This window comes from Alosa sapidissima, chromosome 12 (assembly GCF_018492685.1).
Source record: "Alosa sapidissima isolate fAloSap1 chromosome 12, fAloSap1.pri, whole genome shotgun sequence".
NCBI classification, from domain to species: domain Eukaryota; kingdom Metazoa; phylum Chordata; class Actinopteri; order Clupeiformes; family Clupeidae; genus Alosa; species Alosa sapidissima.
In genome coordinates, this window is record NC_055968.1 from 7,774,268 (window position 1) to 7,794,084 (window position 19,817).

Sequence of the window (19,817 nt, forward strand, 5' to 3'; positions counted from 1 at the left end):
CTTGGGTTGCGCTTCACGGATACTCACGGATACTCTTACAGTCACTGTCTGTCTGTGAGCTGCAGTCTGGGTGGCAGATGTGCATGCAGACACAAGAAGTTACGCCTAGAGTATTTACCGCTACATAAAAGACGAGAATCCAGACGCATTAGAATGTGTGTGTGTGTGTGTGTGTGTGTGTTTGCCCAAGTTCCAGCTATCTCCTGTTAGCAGAGACAAGCTCACTTTTCCCTGACTCTTTGTCCTGTTATCCCTCTTCATTGTCTTCTGATGGTAACAAACAACCCCAAGTGTGTGGGGGTGTGTGTGTGTGTGTGTGTGTTCCTTCCTGGCTAGTCCTTACAAGCAGGCACACACAGTAGTAAACTCCTTCAGTGAAAGGACCAGTAATGTTTGCCTAGGCTGTTTACCTCTATGCTACTGTAGGCTTTGCACACACACCCGCATGGTCGTCCACAGGCCTGAAAGGTGTTCCGCACACACCATGGTCGTCCACAGGCCTGAAAGGTGTCCTGCACACACCATGGTCGTCCACAGGCCTGAAAGGTGTCCTGCACACACCATGGTCGTCCACAGGCCTGAAAGGCGTCCCGCACACACCATGACACACTGGCTTCTGTTCCTATTGCCCTGAGCACATTCTCTTATGGATCTGAGCTTTCACGAGAGTCAAGCACTGACAAACTGTGCCTGCCCCAGAGAAACACAGGTTGACAGGTTGACATTGGTGACATAAGGAGTGTGTGTGTGTGCGCACGCATGTGTGTGCGTACCCATACATGTGTGTGTTTCAATCTTTCGTTTCTCCTGCTGTGTCTGCTCAGTTTACAGGCCAGTCTTGTCCTGCGGAACCTGACAGTCACTCGTGATGCAGCGTAGAATCCCCCCACCCACATGAACCCACACACACATACTCACACTTACACACACACACACACACACACACACACACACACACACACACACACACATACTCACACTTACACACACACACACACACACACGCGCGCGCACGCACACACCCTAATCTAATGAGCCCTGAGTGTCCCCAGGCACCTTAGCTCCTTACCAGGCCACCTGACCACCTGCACACCCCACACAGGGGCTGGGGAGCGTTGTAACACCCTTACCCCTCCCACCCACTCTCTCTCTCTCTCTCTCTCTTCCTTCATCCACTCTTCTCTAGCTCGTTTGACCCCTCTTCCAAAAAGCCACACATGGACCCTGTGGGCTGCAGATCTCTTTAAAATAGGCCGGGTTAAAGCGTGTGTGTGTGTGTGTGTGTGTGTGTGTGTGTGTGTGTTAAAGATTAAAGACAGTTAAAGTATCAGTGCCTGCCTCAGCCTCGGAGCAAGAGCCGGTTTTGGAACACCTCCCATAACCTCATCCGTTGGGAGGCCTTCTGGTGACGCTGTGCTACAAACTACTACTGTGCAATTCATCTGCTCTGAATATGAGTCAGAATTCTTACACTATAACTCATCTCCACACACCCTGATGGTAAAAAATGATTAAAACAACTGGAGTGCACAAACACTACCAAAAAGAAACCCTGTGGTCTATGATAGTTACGGGCCGATTGCGTTACAGAGTTCCTCAAGGAAGAACGGCTCGTATTTTTGTTCTGGGAAAGGAACGTGTGGCATGTCTCTCTTCCGTCTTCACTGCAAAGGTTGAGCGGAAGATCAGGACAGCTTATCAGTGTATAAAATGTAAACTGTTCTTTTTAATCGTCCCCGACCCAACCCTTGGCATAGTTCACTTCAAACCGAAACCATGTGATGAGTTTCTAAGTTAACGGTTAAGAAATCTCTCTCTGACTTTATGCCAAGAGCACTGCCACAACAGTTCTACAGAAAGTCCAACAAATTCAAGAAAGCTCAAGAAACATATAAAAAGAAACCGTCAAAACACATCAAACGTTTTTCTACTGTGTATAGTATAAGTATAAGTATATATACTTTTTTGATCCCGTGAGGGAAATTTGGTCTCTGCATTTAACCCAACCGGTGAATTAGTGAAACACAAACAGCCCACAGTGAACACACAGTGAGGTGAAGCACACACTAATCCCGGCAGTGAGCTGCCTGCTTCAACGGCGGCGCTCGGGGAGCAGTGAGGGGTTAGGTGCCTTGCTCAAGGGCACTTCAGCCACGGCCCACTGGTCGGGGCTCGAACCGGCAACCCTCCGGTTACAGAGTGCTAACCAGTGGGCCACTGTGTGTGTTCTTAATATTTACCATGGGCGTAGGTTTAGGGTGGGACGCTAGGGACTAGTCCTAATCAGTATTTTGAGATGACAAAAATGTCCCCACCAATATTTTAGCGAACTCCTTTGTGCTTTTCCGACGGCCAGGACGACAGTAAAAGAAACACTGTAATTTGATTGGCTGAAACCGAAGGGGGTTATCTGACACGCACAACAGCGTCAAAGCATAGCATAGGCCTACTTCACTTTGTGATGACACTGGCAGAAAAGTGAGCGACTGTGTCGGTATAAGTTATCAGGGATGTCTACCAATACATAACCCTAAAAGGCCAGTTTTAAAGATTTGTAATATTCCCTTTGCCCTTCAGCATGCACATTTGCCCCTTTTGGTGCTTTGTAGATCAGCTATGCCACCAAAGAAGAAAAGGAACATTCAAAGCTTTTTCATTATGCAGAGTCTAATAGGCAAAGTAACTAGCCATAAAAACTGGCAACTGGTGACCAGGCTTTCAAATGCGGATTTTACTGTGGAAAATAGCATTAACTGTTAGGATATTACCCAGGATATTGTCACAGCTAAACCTAGCTTCTGTAATCGTTCAACCAAGGTTAGGAGTCATGTTGAATAAGGGTGTGCTGCAGGACAGTCGCATAAAGCACAGAATAAAAGTTATCATGTCATTGACTGTTGGGCTACCAATCTTGCAGTCGCAATAAACAATGGATCCGAGACATTTTCCTGTTCCTATTCTGTTTATGTAGGCTAATGTATTTGTGAATGTAGCCTGCACAATGCAAAGAAATAAAACATAAACTATGGTACATTTCCATACTCATAGAAATGAACATCACGAGACACTTATCTCATCTATGATCTCATCCCAGAAAGATTTTCTTTGACTTTGACTTGTTTATTTGAACATTCATTTTATCTAATGACATAGCAAACATGATGAATTGAATCTACATATGCACTATGCGAAACTATTTTCCACTAGCTTAAAACCGTGAGACTGAATTGCGTTACGTTCCTCTTAAAGTGACAGGCACTCAATTAGACTTACAGACCACAAATGTGATGATATTAAAGAAAAGTTATCATTTAAATATCAATATGATGTATTCAAATTACTAAATATGTTTAGCTATTAGTAATAACAATAAAAAGTTCATATGAATTCCAAAATATGAAAACCTATGACAACCATCACTTTCTGTGTGTGTATGGAGGGTCAATCAAATTCTATGATTGCCACTGATGTAAATGATCACATAATATTCAATATTACTGATGGCGTCAAGGTGGTGGGGGCGCCCAAACCAAATATTTAAAAAAAAAAAAAATTTAAAACAAAAGTATCGTAATCAAGATTTTTCACTTGCTATTGGTATTGAAACAATAATGTTGATATTGTGACAAAAGGAGTTGGGGGTGTGTCCACACCAATGCTGAGACCAAACCTACGCCCTTGATATTTACCTGTCATGTTATGCTATAAGAGAGGATGGCGGTTGCTTAGCATACGAGCTATGTGGGCTGTACTGTAATTCATGGAAATTCCAGCACTCAGGCTGCCATTGACAGCTGGGCTATCTTTGGATCTCCAGCTCACAAGTTCACCATGTGGAATCTTCTCACCATGGAAACTCATGTTCTCCGTCGGGGACAAACGACGGACAGTGTATCGGCAGGTCTCACTGACATGCGGCCAACTAGTCATCTAGCCTCTCACGTTACTGAGAGCCTGTCAGCGAGGGGATGTCCGCACACTGGAAGAGGAACAAGGAAGGGCTGAGCAAGAGTCCACAAAGAGTAAGTGGCACAGGCAGAACGTTAAAGTTTGACTAATACCTGGAGCGACTGAAAATAAAGAAGTTACCAAAAGGAATGAATGGACAAATAAAGAAAGAAAGAAATGTGTTAACAAATGTTTATTATCTATTATTATATTATTATGTTTATTACATTATATATAATATTATACACATTATAAATAAACTTTTTATTTGAAAAGTGTACTGTACAAAACATTCCCTGAGTTCAATACATGAAAAAATGCTTAGAAAAAAATGTCTTAAAAACTAATAGTTTATTTTTAAACAATAAGTCTGTGCTGCTCTATGGGGGCCAGGGTGAGGGTTGAGGCTGTGAAAGGTGCCCTGGCAGGGCAGTACACTGCAGACGGGGGAACTCAGGTGCTGCTGCCCCTGCGTCTGTTTATGCACAGAGCCTGGGATCTGCCTTTGGCCAAGAGCGTGAGATATTATCATACCAACGTGTCTTAGTGGCAATGATGACACACAAATAGCAGCGTCTGGCCTAATGAAGGTCCATGATGTGGTTGTATTTTGCTAAGCATTGACAGCCTTACACTATATTTGGCTGAGGTGAAGGTTTTAGAAGTCAGCTGTGTTTCTGTTGGAGAGAAAGTGTTTTCAACTGTGGCTGAAGCTGCCAAGAGGAATTGTTTGTGTGTGTCTGCTTCTGCTTGCATGTGTCTGTATGTGTTTATGTGTAGGTGTTTATGCCTGTGTGTGTGTGTGTGTGTGTGTGTGTGTGTGTGTGTGTGTGTGTGTGTGTGTGCGCATTTGTGTGTTTGTGTGTTTGTGTTGTTGTTTGTATTTGTGGTATAAAGGAGAGAAACTTGGTTTGGAGGGGACCGTGTCCAGCCACTGCCTTCGGACCTTTCCACTGCCCCACTCCATGTGACTCCTCACAGAGGAAACTCTAGGCTGCTCTTCTCAGCTGCCTGACACTTCAGTTCAACATCCGCCTCACAGACGATCATTGGAGGCCGTGCGTCTACTTCCCACGGAAGTCTTCTCCCTCAGCCAAACCACACTGGATCTCACTCCCATCTATAGAAGGACTCGGCTCTGTCATAAAATCCCAATCGAGAATCCTTCTGTGGTCTAACAATAGTGAACTTGCACATTAAACATTTTAAAACCAGTTAACCTCAGCCCATCTGTTTGATTTATTAGCCCTGTTGAATCTCCTGTCATATAAAACTTCCTTTACTGACGGGCTGGGGTTCAGCCAAGCATGAATAATGTAATTAGGATAAGCCCTGTATCGCGCGCATTGTGTGCAAACAGTGCAACCAGTGCTGTCAGTGAGATGCACTTGTCCCGTGTGGGTGGATTCCAAACCGTCCCACTCAGGCATACAAATCCACAATCTGTAGTAATAGGAGGGAAGGCACCATGCCAACCACCCATTTAATGGTACGCTGCTGCAGGCCCGCGGAAAACCAGTAGTTTGGCTGCCACATTTAGCTCAGCCATAGGGTGTCTGTCTAAATATGTGGGCTTGCATTTTTGGCTAAAAGCTATTGGCAGTGGCTTACGAGACAGTTAACTTTTCACTCAAAGGACATGCTGTATACACATATGTAAGCACGCACACACACACATGCGAGCATGTACGCACGCACGCTGGCACCTACGCATGCACGCACGCACAACACTTAACATACTGACTTTCTTTACACTAATACACTTTTATGTTGTAATTGAGCCTGTTTTTCATTTGCGAGTTGTGTTTATAAACATGAATAAATATTTGCATCATTGCTGCAGATGTATCGTCTTAATTCAAACAAGGGGAAACAGGGTCAGGACAAAATTTTCACCTTAGAAACGTACTGTATGAGTTAGTGTCTTATGGTAGGACATTCATGTTATTTAAATAACATTAAAGACAAAACCTAGACCCCTGATCTTAGATCTTATGCACATCTGTCTCTCTCTCTCTCTCTCTGTGTGTGTGTATGTGTGTGTGTGTGTGACACATTTTACACTCAGGAAGTGGCGAAAGGTGACAGCCTCCAGCAGTTAGCATAAACTCTCCCAGGTGTGAAGGAGAAGATTAGCTATCAGTGCCCACTGATTCCACAAACATCCCACCGCTCCAAATAACAATACACAACCCTGAGGAGAACTCCAGCCTATTCATCTTCTATTCACCTAAGAGGCCGTTTACACGACACCGCCGGGTGGATTTTCTCTTACCGCTTTCACACATTTAACGACTACGGCGAGAAAAAACCTCGCGTGTACACACAGAGGTGTAACCGGCTAAATGTGCTGTAGTGCATATGCCAGACCAGTCGATGGCGCCGCTGTGCAGAAGATTCACGATAATTTCGCGTGAATCGCGTAGAAGAAAACATTGTTAAAACCGTTTGTTAAGCCAGAGAATGTCTAATAAGTGCTCTGGTTAAGCAGTCGCATGAAATAAGGAGACTACAGACAATTCGGTTTTCAATTCAACTGTTAAACTAATAAAGTTCATTTTCAAGGTATGTGACTGCTATGTGAAATTTCAAATGCTTAGCCTACGCATTACATTAGGTCTGAGCACCACTGGAGAAAACACTAACATGCAGTAAGCTAATGTGTGCTTCTAACTTAGCCACTAAAGGCTGATAGGCTACACTGTGCACATAAATCATGACAGGGGAAAGAAAAACATTTTAATATGATAAATAAATTGTTATTTTATTGTTTTGTTATTGGTTTGTTTTGACAAGCAACATGTCAGGGCGAGTGCTGTGGCTGAGTTGAGAGGTGGGGCTATGTCGTCATAAAGTTGCCGGCTTCGCACCTACAGGCGTCTACACGGCGAAAGTTAGCCGGCGGTTTCAAAAGTTCCCACTTCGGAAGCCGGTTTCAAAAGCTATCGGTTTCAGTCTCCTAAACTGCCGGCATCGTGTACATGCAAAGCTTAACCGTTAATAAAACCTCACCGGTTTCACAAAAACCGGCGTCGTGTGCACCGGCGTTAAGAGGAAATGAAGAGCACTTATCAAGTAGGCCTACACACTGAGCAACATTCAACAAGTAGTAGGCCTTTGCCCTGGCTGTAGAGTAGTGTAGTTCTGTTGTATTGGCTATTGGCTTGCTGTAAAAATATCTTTTCTGCTGCTGGTCTGTCTAAATAGGTAAAGGGGCTGTCTTAAGATACTGCATGATTTATTATGACATTATGAGAGGAGCTCCCCCTGAACTACAATATTCTGTAAAGATTAGATCTTTAGCTAAGATTGGCAAAGATCTTTCTTATGTGTCTGTTATCTATCTGTTGAGGATATTTGTTTTGCAACTGTTATGTGTTATACTCAAACGGTGCATTCACAGAGCATAAAAATAGCTAACAGAGAGATGATGCAGTACTACACAGCTAGCCGAGAAATGCTGCAGCGCTACATAGTTAGCTGAGAGACACTGCAGCAATATATAGCTAGTTGAGAGATGCTACAGAGCTAGCATAGAGATGCTGCTGCTGCAGAGTCAAACCAGCGAAACAAGCAGCAGCCTGCCTGCAGTCCATCCCAGGGCTTAGCCTACACAGCTTTAAGACTTAATTACATATGGTGGGCTGGAGCCTCAGGGGGAGGCGGCCGTCCGTATACACACACACACACACACACACACACACACACACAGGGGTAGAGGGCCCGTGTCAGAGTCAAGAAACCTATAATCACCAGGTGGACCTCCACGTGTCAACCCCTCTTCACACACATACACACACACACACTAAGGACACTCTCACATGCGCATCCAGGCTCACATATGCACACACACACTAACACACACAGAGAAACACAGACACACACACACACACAGGGGGGAGGGCCATCATGGGACCCGTGGCAGAGTCAAGAAACCTATAATCACCAGGTGGTCCTCCATTTGTCAACACCTTTCCACACACATACACACACACACACACAGATACACACACACACACACACAAACACAGACGTAGAGTTAGAGTGGAGCAGCAAGCCTACAGAGTTTGGGTTGATGGTGGGAGAGGAGGAGAGGGGAGAGAAGTGTGTGTGAGTGTGTGTGTGGTACAAGAGGAAGCAAGTCCGTGCATGACACAGTCTCTGTGTTTTCTGTGTTTACAGTAAATGAGTGAGTGTGCTTCTGTGTGTTCCGTCACTGTTGTTCCAAGCAGTCTGATGTGGACGATGATAGGTCCCTTCTTATCACACTAATCCCTAAACGCTACCGAGGGGTGTTATCTCCCCTTCATGACTTGCAGCTGAGCTCCTGGTAAGGATGTGCTACAGTATTTCAGCAGCTTGTTCAGGAGAACACCTTGTAAAAACAGCTGTCCTATGTTTTCTCTCATCTCCAGGCAAAAACAAAACACAACACTCTTTCTTGTCAATGTGACAATGTAGATTTACAGCTCTGAAGGTGAGGGGATAGAACTTACTCTAAACCAGAACGTGAGCTAGTGCCAACAGTCTAGCACACAGAATAGTGCCGTTCACTGACCTGCAAAGGACAGAAAGTACTTAGCCCCAGAGCAGAAAGAAAAACTACTACAGTATCCCTGATAGAAAACTTCTATCACTGATAGCATGTGCGTTCAGTTTCATTCCTGATCTGGGAAAACAGATCCATTCATCCTGCCATCAGCGGAAGCTCCTGTCTGGGTAGCTACTACCATACTGTCCTCATTCAACACCACCAAGCACGCTTGACCCAAAACGATAACCACGAGTGGCAGAACAATGTTTCAGCCAGAGGTTAGCTAATTTCTGACAGCCTGGTCAGTCACAGTCCTCCACACACTGACAAACTAGTAAATACACTATAATCCAGAGTGAGAGGCCCATTTCTCAACCCACAGGACCTTCAAGTGACAGACTATCCTGCAATACACCAGTAAGAAACTGACTGATCTGTTCCTAAAAACACACCAGCAGACTGTGCTCTGTGGTCAGAGAGGAGGAGATAAACCACATAAGAGCCAGAGACTTGCTCATCTCAAACTCAGCTCCAGACACTTACAAAACAACATCATCATACAAAACAACATCATACTCCAGTGTTAGAAAACTCTTTCTGTGAGAAAACAAAACACCTTTTATTTGCAGGCTGTCCTGCAAGGAAACAGACTGGTTCACCAGGGATAAACTGACCTGCTCCTAAAAAACACACCCTAGTGACTGTGGCCCCATGGTCAGTCAGGAGGGTTATGCAAAAGCCAGAAGTCTGATCATCTCTGGCAACATGCTCAACCACAGTCCACCACACATTTACAAAACAACTGCATCACCACACTCAAGTGTCACATAGCTGTCTCTCACCCCTCAACACCTTCCACATCTGCAGCCGGTTATGCACCCACACCCATGCACTTCCATGTGCTCACCTCCCATAGTAATGACAGGGTTACTGTGTGGGCATAGTGAAACGTGTTTGTGTTGCTCCCACACACACACACACACATCCTTGTGTTACTCATTCATATCTGTAACACATTTTACTACATTGAGAAATGTTGAGCCCTATTCCCTGTTTGACACGTAGCACTGCTCTAGTTCACTACAGTGATGAATACATTATACATTTACATGTATTAATTTAGCTGATACTGTTATCCAAACCCACTTACAAGAGAGGAATAACATCCAAGTCACACTGCAATAAGAGGCTTAGAGTGACAATAAATAAATCATTATATAGCATTTTTCAAGGCACCTAAAGCACTTTACAGTGAAAGGGGAACCTCTCTAAGCCCCACCTTACATGCACATACAAGATAACCAGAGGATGAGTGATTGCTGCTATGCACCTAGACCCCTCAGCTGTGCCAGATACCCCACACAAACAGGCCATCGCAGGGGCAGCATGACCAGGCCAGATGGGAGACGGCCTGCAGCCCAGACGGCCCTAATGAGACCGATAAGGGACCGATGGTGTTTTCTCAGCCCTGTGATTCTTGGAGGGAAACAGCAGATATATTTCTTTTCTCTCTCACACACACACCGGATAGCCCTCCCTGCGGTCTGTGTGTTTCTTTTGTAATACGAGCAGCAGCTTTCTCATTCCCCCCTCCCCCCCTCTCTCTCATCTCTAATGCCAGACGATGCCAGACAATTAGTCAATGTGCCAATCAACAGAGGTTTTCTGAGTGGATGCATCCCCTCTATTCATAGTGTTACTGTGTTTGCTTCTCTTCCCCCCAACTGTCATTCACATTTCTCCTCATGTGCCCAAGAGCCAACTGCAAGGCAGCACACCAACAGCCGACATGGAAACTGTTGGAGGTGAAACCTGCGACACCAAAACATAGTTTGGTCAGTGCTTCTGAACAGACGGTAGGAAGCAACTACTTGCACTCAGTGTCCTTTCAGGTCAGTGGATTTGTATATTTTCAGTCTCTCCAAAGTAACACGGATTCGCAACAGCCGGCTGGGAAATCAAACCTAGGTTTACTGATTGGCCGGTTTAGCGATTATCAGGTGGTGACACCACTGCTGTTCCACAACATACCCAATCACAGGACCGTGTTTGTGAGCGGGGCGGGCACTGACCTCTCCTTCTCTCTCTCTCCTGCAGCAGCTGGATGCTGGACAGAATGTGGATGCGGTGGACGTGGTTATGGACACCCAGCTCCAGCAGGTCCAGCTCTGTCAGGTGCAGCAAGTCCTGAAAGAGAGACAGAGAGAGAGAGAGGGGGAGAGAGAGGGGGGGGGGGGGGTAGAAGGAAAGAGGGATGGAGAGACAGAGTAGGAGAGAGAGAGAGAGGGAAAGAGAGAGAAGTAAGACAAATGATCTCATATCACAAACCTCTTTTGATTGAAAGTTATATTTATTCATTCAGACATCAAACAGAAAGGGACAACCGTTTTACATTTCATTATTAGATGTGCTCTTGAGGAGTCAACCCAGTGACCTTGGAGTTGTTGTCCTATCTCTGCATAGTAATCCACTGCCATTCCATATCCGTGCCGGACCAGGGCCACATACCCACCCCACCCACACCACATCCACACCCCACACCACATCCCCACCCCACCCATATCAGATCTATTCCCCAGGTAGCAAGCTGGTGCGATAGCTGTAAAGTATGTACGTTAAGTAAACCTCCGTCCCAACACCCTAACAGATGTGCTAGTAAGTGATGCTAGCACCCATGAGTTTTAGCTGACTTGCTAGCACGCTCACCTCCCAATCCGGAGGTGCTGCTATCATGAGTTTGAGTCCGGGCAGATGCAGGACTGAACCATGCCATGGGGTCAAGCACAATGCAGGCTATAGTGAGAGTGGCGGCGCAGAGAGGAGGCATGCTGTACCGTAGCAGTATGTGTGCTTTCTGTGAATCCAGAAAAAATGACCCAACCTGAAGTTGTTCAAACTTTTCTCTACGATCCTCTCCAAAATATGTATTCTACTCACCATTGATTTATCATATGTGTAGGCCTATACATAGAGGAAGTGCAATGTATTTACTAACTTATTTACTGTGTTTTATTTATTGATTTATTAATGTGTTTCTGTTGTATTTTAATGTAGCGTTGTGTCTTAATGCCTCTCGAGGACAATAAGGTTAAAGTCATTAAAGTCTAAAGTTTCAATAGGCATCACAGATCTGTGCCAGACTAGGGCCACATCAGAGTAAGATCAGAGTAAGATCAGAGCCATACTGGGACCAGTTCAACTCCTGGGTCAGCTGCTATTCAGCGCAGACCGGCAGAAGGAAGCAGAGAGGAGACGCGCTGCTTACGCCTCCGTCTGACGGGCACCACTGGTGCATTCTACCTGACCAGTTCTCTCTAAGTAAAGAACTCACGCCCGCACGCCCCTGGTCTCCACCCGCTTCCCAAAAGGAAGGGGCACACTGTCTGTAATTACCCGCCGACCGACCGCACTTCAAACCCCGGCTCTCTCCCACCAGGCTTCCTAAACAATACATTCTTGGTGTCGAACAAAAACACCACTTTGTTTCTCTGTTGCGTTCCAATGCTCATTGTTTCTCCGTGAGACAAAACAGCTAAATTGTAGGTCGTGGGCTATTTTCTGCTGTCCGACACTCCGAACTCGCATGCCTCTGAGATTGTGACCGAAGAAAAACACACTTACTCACTGCAGAGAGGGAGTGCTTTAAAAGCTCTACTCCATCACAACATGCTGAACACTGTGTTCAATTACAGTAAGATATATGGCTTCTACATTGTGAGTAAAAGCAGTGGGGTTATCTGATATGATGAAACTTCACTTTGGTAATCGTATGTTTTTTTCATTTCAAGACATGATTTTTGTAGTGTGATTTTAAGTTAAGCAAACCTCACATAATAGCCATGTAGGCTACTGATAACAATTCATACCAAACGTCCGTTCTCATGAGCAAGTGTGACTGCTTAGAGGGGGCTTCAGTGTGCGTGTGTATTGTTGTCATTGCTGGTGTTTGGAGAGGTGACTTCAGTGTCTGTGTGTGTGTGTGTGTGTTGCTGTTGCTGGTGTTGTAAGAGGGGACTTGTGTGCCTGTTGTTGTCGTTGGAGGAGTTATGAGAGAGGACAGCACTATGTGTGTGTGTATGTGTGTGTATGTGTGAGTGTGTGTGTGTGTGTGTGTGTTCCGCTGCTGTTATGAGAGCGGGCTGAAGATCAGTGAGGTGCACGCGGGTTGTTTTAAAGACTCCAGAGCCAGAGGGCCATGCTGCATTAAGCGCTTTGTCTGTCTTATCTCCACACTCTGCTCTCTCAGCCCGCTGCATCACACACGGGATCTCTCTCATCACTACAACATTCTCTCTCTCTTTGTCTCCAAACCCAGTGTCACTGAGGGAGGGGGGCGGTTGTTATGGGGGTGGGGGGGTTGGTGAGTGTGCGTGTGTGAGGAGAGGGGAGTTAGAATTGAGGGTTGGTGTCCGTCCTGTGTGCTAGCAGTGCTTTCCTGTGCACTCTCTCTCTCTCTCTCTCTCTCCCTTTCTTACTTGTTCTGTTTCTGTCTCTTTCGCCCTCTTTTCCTCAATCTACCTCTCTCTCTCTCTCTCTCTCCTCTTTCTCAACCCTCCGTGTCCCTCTGTCTGGCAGGGGTGGAGGAACCCTATTGGTGCTTATGGCCTTGTCCACCAGAGAATGACCTGCCACGGTGAAAAGAGCCCCCATCTTCAGCGACCCTGAACTGCTCCTCTAGAATCAAACGCTATGCTGCTATCAGCACCATCCTGCTGGTTACTAGTGGTTCTCTCTGTTCACATTCACACGTGTGGGAGCAGCAGGATGGGGTTGCTGTTTTGTTCTGAACGTCTGACGCACTGACTGTCAGGTGATAATGTTAGATGATCTATTTTCTGTTGCGGCTATAAGTGGCTTGATGTCGACCTGCATAAGCATGTAGGTCTGTGTAACAGAAAGAGCCCTAAGGGTGAGGTGGTGGTGGTGGTGGTTGGGGGGTGGGGGGGTGGGGGGGGGGGTTGCTTCGTCTTCAAAAAGATGATGCATGCAAGCCCTATTACTACGCCCTTATTACAGAGATTTCTTATCGGGCAAAGGCTGAGGCAGCCGTCCATCCACCCGCATCCCTCCCACCAGTCTGTCACGCATTGGAGCGAGGACCCCCCGTCTCCGTGAGACGCCCACTGAGAATTAATACCACTGTGACACACAACGCCTGGGCAAAACCCCACATCCTATCATATCAAATCAGCAGTCTCCTCCACTTTCACAACTTGCCTGTAATGTTTTCAAGAACGACAACAACTTTTTAATCTATTGGGAACAGTTTACTTCGTTAAGTAATTGCTCACACTGCCAATACCTGCAAGCGTGCACATACACACACACACACACACACACACACACACACACACACAAACACACACAGGTGGGGGGTTGTGGGGGTCGACATTTCATCAGGAAACCCATTATTTCGCCCCCATGATTGCTGCAGTAATGGGCCAGTAATGGCTGTTTCATTAGCTCGCCGTACCTCCTCCAGGCAGAGAGAAAACTACAGCCTGCTTATGTGATTAGCGGAGAGGAACGAGTGAAATCACTTAGCTCTTGGGCCGCCAGCAGAATACAACTAGCCTCTCCTGCAAGGCCGGTGAGCTTGTGAGGTTCTCCTTGGCCTGTGAAACGGTGTGCGTGGGCCACTGCCTGATAAGGAAGGGAATGCTGATGCCTCCATAACAACCAGTAACCCTCTGAGGCTCAGGCTGTGCCACCTGCATTGTAACATGCTGATGGAGAACAGTTAGACCTGTTATTGGAGGCGCAGTTTGGGTGGAATGCGTCTGTCATTGGGGTTCATACTGTATACGTGATACTCACGGGACAGGTGAGTTTCACAGTAAACAGGTGACCGCTGTGGACACAGGCCAATGAAGAAAGAGATCAGGTCTAGATCAGGTTTAGATCAGGTTTAGATCAGATCAAGATCAGGTCTAGTTGTTGACTACTTCCATAGTTGGTTGAAAGGCACAGTTGCCTTTGCAGGCTTATGGTCTCAGTGCAGGCGAATCTTGGAAATAAGAAAACAACTGGTGATGTTGAAATGGAAGGCTCATTTGTTTTGAGGTGGAAGGAGAAAAGGAAGGCAGGCATATTTGAGGAGGAGAGAGAGAGAGTTTGAGTGTTTTGGAAAGTAAAGAAGGAAGCTGGAGTATTTACACTCATATTTTGGCCAGCCAGCAGACAGCATACCTTCCCACTACACAAACACGCAGCGTGACTCAGAAACAGCATGAGTGGAGGATGCATGCTTGCCTCAGGCAAGTTTCCCTCATGAACCAACCCAGTAAGGCTCAAATGGAGAAAACTATTTCATTTTCACCAATCTTCATAGTCCGTTATGGGCTTTATTGGCATGTCTTTAGGTCCCATGGTCACCTTTAATTCCATGATGGAAAATAAGACCTCCGGTCACTCATATTTTGTGTCTAATTGTGTGTGGGAGAGGATTTTATGGCGATAACACACAGCACACACAGCATTTAAATCTGATCCCTGCACTCTTACAACACACTAAAACGAATGTGTTGTAAACTACACAAACTAAGTTGTCCCTATCTGGACACAGAGATGTGCTAAAAACAAAGTTGTGTTGTTTTCAATGCAAGTTGTGTTATTTTCAGCACATACTGTGTAACGAATAACAAAAGCAATGTGTTGGAAACAACACAAACTGTGTTGTCCCTATCTGGACAGTGAGATGTGTTAAAAAAACACAAGTTGTGTTGTTTTCAACACATTCGTTTTAAGAGTGTATGTGCGCTCCAAGCCATGGGCAGTGATGGGGAGGAGGTGATCTCCATGAACCTGAGGGTCAGTGTGCTGATCCATGGCTCAACACCAGGGCCATCCTCCCTTTCGTCACAGAGGGGCCCAGCAGAGAGTGTGTGTGCTAAGTGGGGTAATAAATCTGCTGTTCGGAGGCTGAATAGTGCAACACTAATGTATCTTAGTGAGAAATGGAGGGGCCTGTCTGGGGCAAATGGAATAGGAAGGAGGGGGAGAGAGAGAGAGAGAGAGGAATGAAGAAAGCAAGAGTGAGGGGAAGAGATAAAAGAGAGAGAGAGAAAGGGATAGTTATGACAGCAGCAGAGGGAGAAAAAGAATGGGAGACAGAAAGAACTGTAGAAAAGGGAAAGAAGCAAGAGGGAAAGAAATAGGTCTAGAGAAAGAGAGGGGGAGAGAGAGAGAGAGTGAATTCTGTTGTGAGACGAAAAGTGAGAGAGAGAGAATGAGTGAGGAGAGATAGGGTTAGTGAAGAGAGGGAGAGAGACAGATGAGGGGGGTAGGTGGGGAGAGTAGCTGAGTAAGGAGAGTTGGGATCAGTAGAGAGAGAGAGAGAGTGTTTGTGTTTGTGAGTGTGTGTGTGTAAGTGTGTGAGGAGAACTGGGGTATGGAGGCTGTATGGCCTGCTACTGTTTACACCCTCCATGTAGCTCCATCATCTCGGCAGGCCGGACTTCACACGCGATCCGCTCTGCTGTGGCTGCGGCTGCACTTTAGCACATTCCTCACATAGCGCACCGCGCTCCACAGCACTCCCTCCACAACGCTCCCTCCTCAACGCTCCCTCCAAGTAGAAGTATAGTATATATATTCTTTTGATCCCGTGAGGGAAATTTGGTCTCTGCACTTATCCCAATCCGTGAATTAGTGAAACACACTCAGTACACAGTAAACACACAGTGAGGTGAAGCACACACTAATCCCGACGCAGTGAGCTGCCTGCAACAACAGCGGCGCTCGGGGAGCAGTGAGGGGTTAGGTGCCTTGCTCAAGGGCACTTCAGCCGTGCCTACTGGTCGGGGTTCGAACCGGCAACCCTCCGGTAACAAGTCCGAAGCGCTAACCAGTAGGCCATAGCTGCCCCCAACGCTCCCTCCTCAACGCTCCCTCCTCAACGCTCCCTCCTCCTCAACGCTCCCTCCTCAACGCTCCTCAACGCTCCCTCCTCCTCAACGCTCCCTCCTCAACGCTCCCTCCACAGTGCCTCGCGCGGTCCTCAGCAGGATTAAAAAAGACTCATGGAAAAGATCCATGTGCGCAGCAGGCAGCAGGTCTCTTCTCTGGGCAAGAAGCTGGCTGTCAAGCACAGGGCTATTCATCTGGCTACACATGCTGGCTAGCATAGCATGCAGGATACATATTTGCTCACATGACAGAGTTTCCACAGGTTTTATAATATGAAGGGAATTTAGGAGTCACACTCTGCAAGGAAATATTACTGTATGCTGAAGAAATAAAACTCTCTTCTGCCTAAATGATAAGTCAATATGATGGCTCAATATATCGTAAAAAATACAAAATACATAACAGTCTTTTGTAATACTGTTTGAAATGATTATATAAACGCTGCTTTGTAGTGATGTTTCTCCCTGCTACACCTGTTTTGTGGTGATATCTGTTTGAATACTATTTTGGTCAGTTGCTTGTAATATTATTTCATGTCGAAGTTTCTACTGATTTTTCTGATACTGTTTTGTGGTGATATTTCCACAGTAGATTTCACACTCTGCAGTGAGTCATTTTGTGATTCTAAGTCCCCACCACCGAGCGCCGGCCGCTCTCACCTCCACACCGTCGTACTCCTCGTCAAATAGCCGGCAGTACTGCGGCAGGCCCAGTTGGCTCAGCCAGCGGGAGATTGGCAGGTGCTTCATGGCCCAACGCTCCGGCACTCTCCTCTCGTAGAGATGTTGGAGGGTGCGGGCAGTCTGGAGACTCCTCTCCTGAGGGGAGAGAAAGACACACAAGGCACAGATCAGACAGATGTGGGAACGTTTGTGGTTTTACCCCCCTGTACTGAGCAGAGATGCATTGTGGGTAATTATCCCCCCCTCCATCTTTGAAAAATCACCACTTAAAATTTAAAATTGCCCTCGGGATAAATAAAGTTTCTATCTATCTATCTCTCTATCTATCTATCTATCTATCTATCTATCTATCTACCTCTAAGGTTTAACTCTATGGGTTAGGGTGGTAAGGGTTAATGAGTGATTTTAGGATGAAGGAATCATTCATTGTCATAATTGTTGTGCACTCTCCTAATCCTGTTCTTAACAACAAAATCTGGAGTTTCCCTTTCTGACTACTATGCTTCTATTTCTAGGAAAATCACACTCATGAGTAAGCCCCCAAACTGAGCCTGGGGCTCTGTGGAGCACTGCTGCTGGGATGCATGGCACAGTTATATCTGCTGTTGATTCATAGCGGTGACATTAGCATGATGTATGACACCTGAGTCACGCTGCTTGCAGAACAGATATGAGGAACTTGTCATGAGCTCTCTCTCTGCCTGGTAACACGTGCTGATTGAAGTCTGATGACCTCCACCTGTTCCTGCTCTGCTCTGCCTCACCCTCGTTAACCTACCAGCTGCACTGCATTCACCACTCATCATGTCCTGTATATAAAGCCTTGCTTTTCAGTCCACACTTGTCAGATCGTCTGCAACCAGCACCAGTTACCTGCCTGTTTTGGAAAACGCCTCTGACTCTTTGCCTGTGATCCCAGACCCGCTCGACTACTTCTGTGTTCTCCAGCCCCGGTAATCTTGACCTGCCTTCCGTCCCTCTTCTACGAATACCGCCTAGTCCTTGACTGTACTGCTGCTTCGTTTCAATTGCTGTTGTGTGTGTGCTTCCCCCAGGACTTCCCGGATCATCCAGCTCCTGCCATCGCTGTTCGGCTACTGGGGGAACACACACACGCAGACTCTTGGAACTCCTGTACCCCCCCCGGAACCCCCTTAACCCCCAACCCTTAAATAAACTTTTGAACGTGACGCTTTTGTGGTCCTCGTCCTGTTTGGTGTCTGACAGTACGATCTGACCAAACATGGACCCAGCGCACGGTCGAACCAGCATGGAAACCGACGAACCAGAACCACCCACCGCCATGCAACGCCTGGAAGAGACAGAGAGAGAGGCCAACCGCAACACTGCTGACATTGCCTCCCTACTTCAAGCCGGCTACCAACAGCGTCAGCAGTTCCAGCAGCAACAGCAACAACTTGCAATGATCATTCAACTTCTCACCAACCTTTCTCCTCTGCCTGCTCCCACCGGCCCAGCCCCAGCCAGCCTGCTCACCGGCCCAGCACCCGAGTCTCCTGCCCAGTCCACTGCTGCCGTGGCTGCCGGAGCCCCAGAACCCAGGATCGGCAATCCAGAGCGGTTCAGCGGCGACCCAACCCAGGTACGGGCGTTCCTGACGAGCTGCCGTGTCCAGTTTACCCTGCAACCCAGGACTTTTGCCACTGAAGGGGCGAGGGTCGGTTACGTGATCACTCACCTGACGGGCCGAGCTCGACTCTGGGGAACGGCGGAGTTCGAGCGCCAGACCCCAGCATGTGCAACCTTCAACCTATTCGCAGAGGAGATGCTCAAGGTATTCGATTTGGAATCCACAACAGCCGAGGCATCTCGGATCCTGATGAGTATTCGCCAAGGCAGAAGGACTGTTGCGGATTACTCCATTGACTTTCGAACTGTGGCAAGTCGGAGCTCCTGGAACATGGAAGCATTGGTGGATGCCTTCCTCCACAGCCTGGCGGACTACATAAAGGACGAGCTGGTTTCCCATGATCAACCCCCCACTCTTGATGAAGCCATTGCTCTGGCTGTCCGCATCGACCGCAGGATCCAGGCCCGCCGTCGTGAGAGAGGGCGCCAGAGTCCATCCACTAGCACACGGAGTGTTCCAACTGCCCTTCTGTCCGCACCTGCCACACCATCTAGCCAGCCGGACCAGTCTGAACCGATGGAGATCGGCCGCGCCTCCCTAACCCCTGCAGAGCGCCAGCGACGCATCACCTCCAACTTGTGCCTGTACTGTGGTGGTGATGGTCAGAGTCGCCACCTGTCCAGCAAAAGCCGGAGCTCACCAGATGTAGGAGGAATCCGGATGAGCTCAATGAACATTCAGCCCTCCATCAGCCGTAAACCCCTCATCCAAGTCTGTCTTCACCTGTCTGATTCCACCCACACCCTGGCAGCCCTGGTGGACTCTGGCGCAGAAGCAAACATTATTGACACAGGACTTGCTCGTCAGCTGGGCTTGGAAAGCCATCGCTTGTCCACTCCTGTTCCAGCCCGGGCCCTGGACGGTCACGTAATTGGCACAGTTACCAGCGTCACAGCCCCCATCTCAATGATGGTGTCAGGAAACCACCGAGAGACCATCCGCTTCCACCTGCTCAGCTCTCCAGGCCAACCCCTAATCCTGGGCTACCCTTGGCTCCGTCTCCACAATCCTCACCTCGATTGGGCCTCCGGAACTGTGAAAGAGTGGGGAAATGCCTGCCACCTGACCTGTTTGCGTGCTGCCGCGCTGCCCC

The 19,817-nt window shown here is 47.3% G+C and overlaps 1 protein-coding gene across 1 annotated transcript in view; it reads right to left on the minus strand.

The window, feature by feature from the left end:
• The window catches only part of bcar3 (BCAR3 adaptor protein, NSP family member), an 89,665-nt gene that overhangs the window by 56,781 nt on the left and 13,067 nt on the right, over positions 1-19,817 (minus strand). Inside the window, exons 2-3 of the mRNA XM_042056487.1 lie at positions 17,050-17,208; positions 10,555-10,669 (exon numbers count right to left, since the gene is read on the minus strand). Coding sequence (XP_041912421.1) covers positions 10,555-10,669; positions 17,050-17,139 — 205 coding nt within the window. The 5' untranslated portion in view covers positions 17,140-17,208. The remainder of the gene's footprint in view (positions 1-10,554; positions 10,670-17,049; positions 17,209-19,817) is intronic.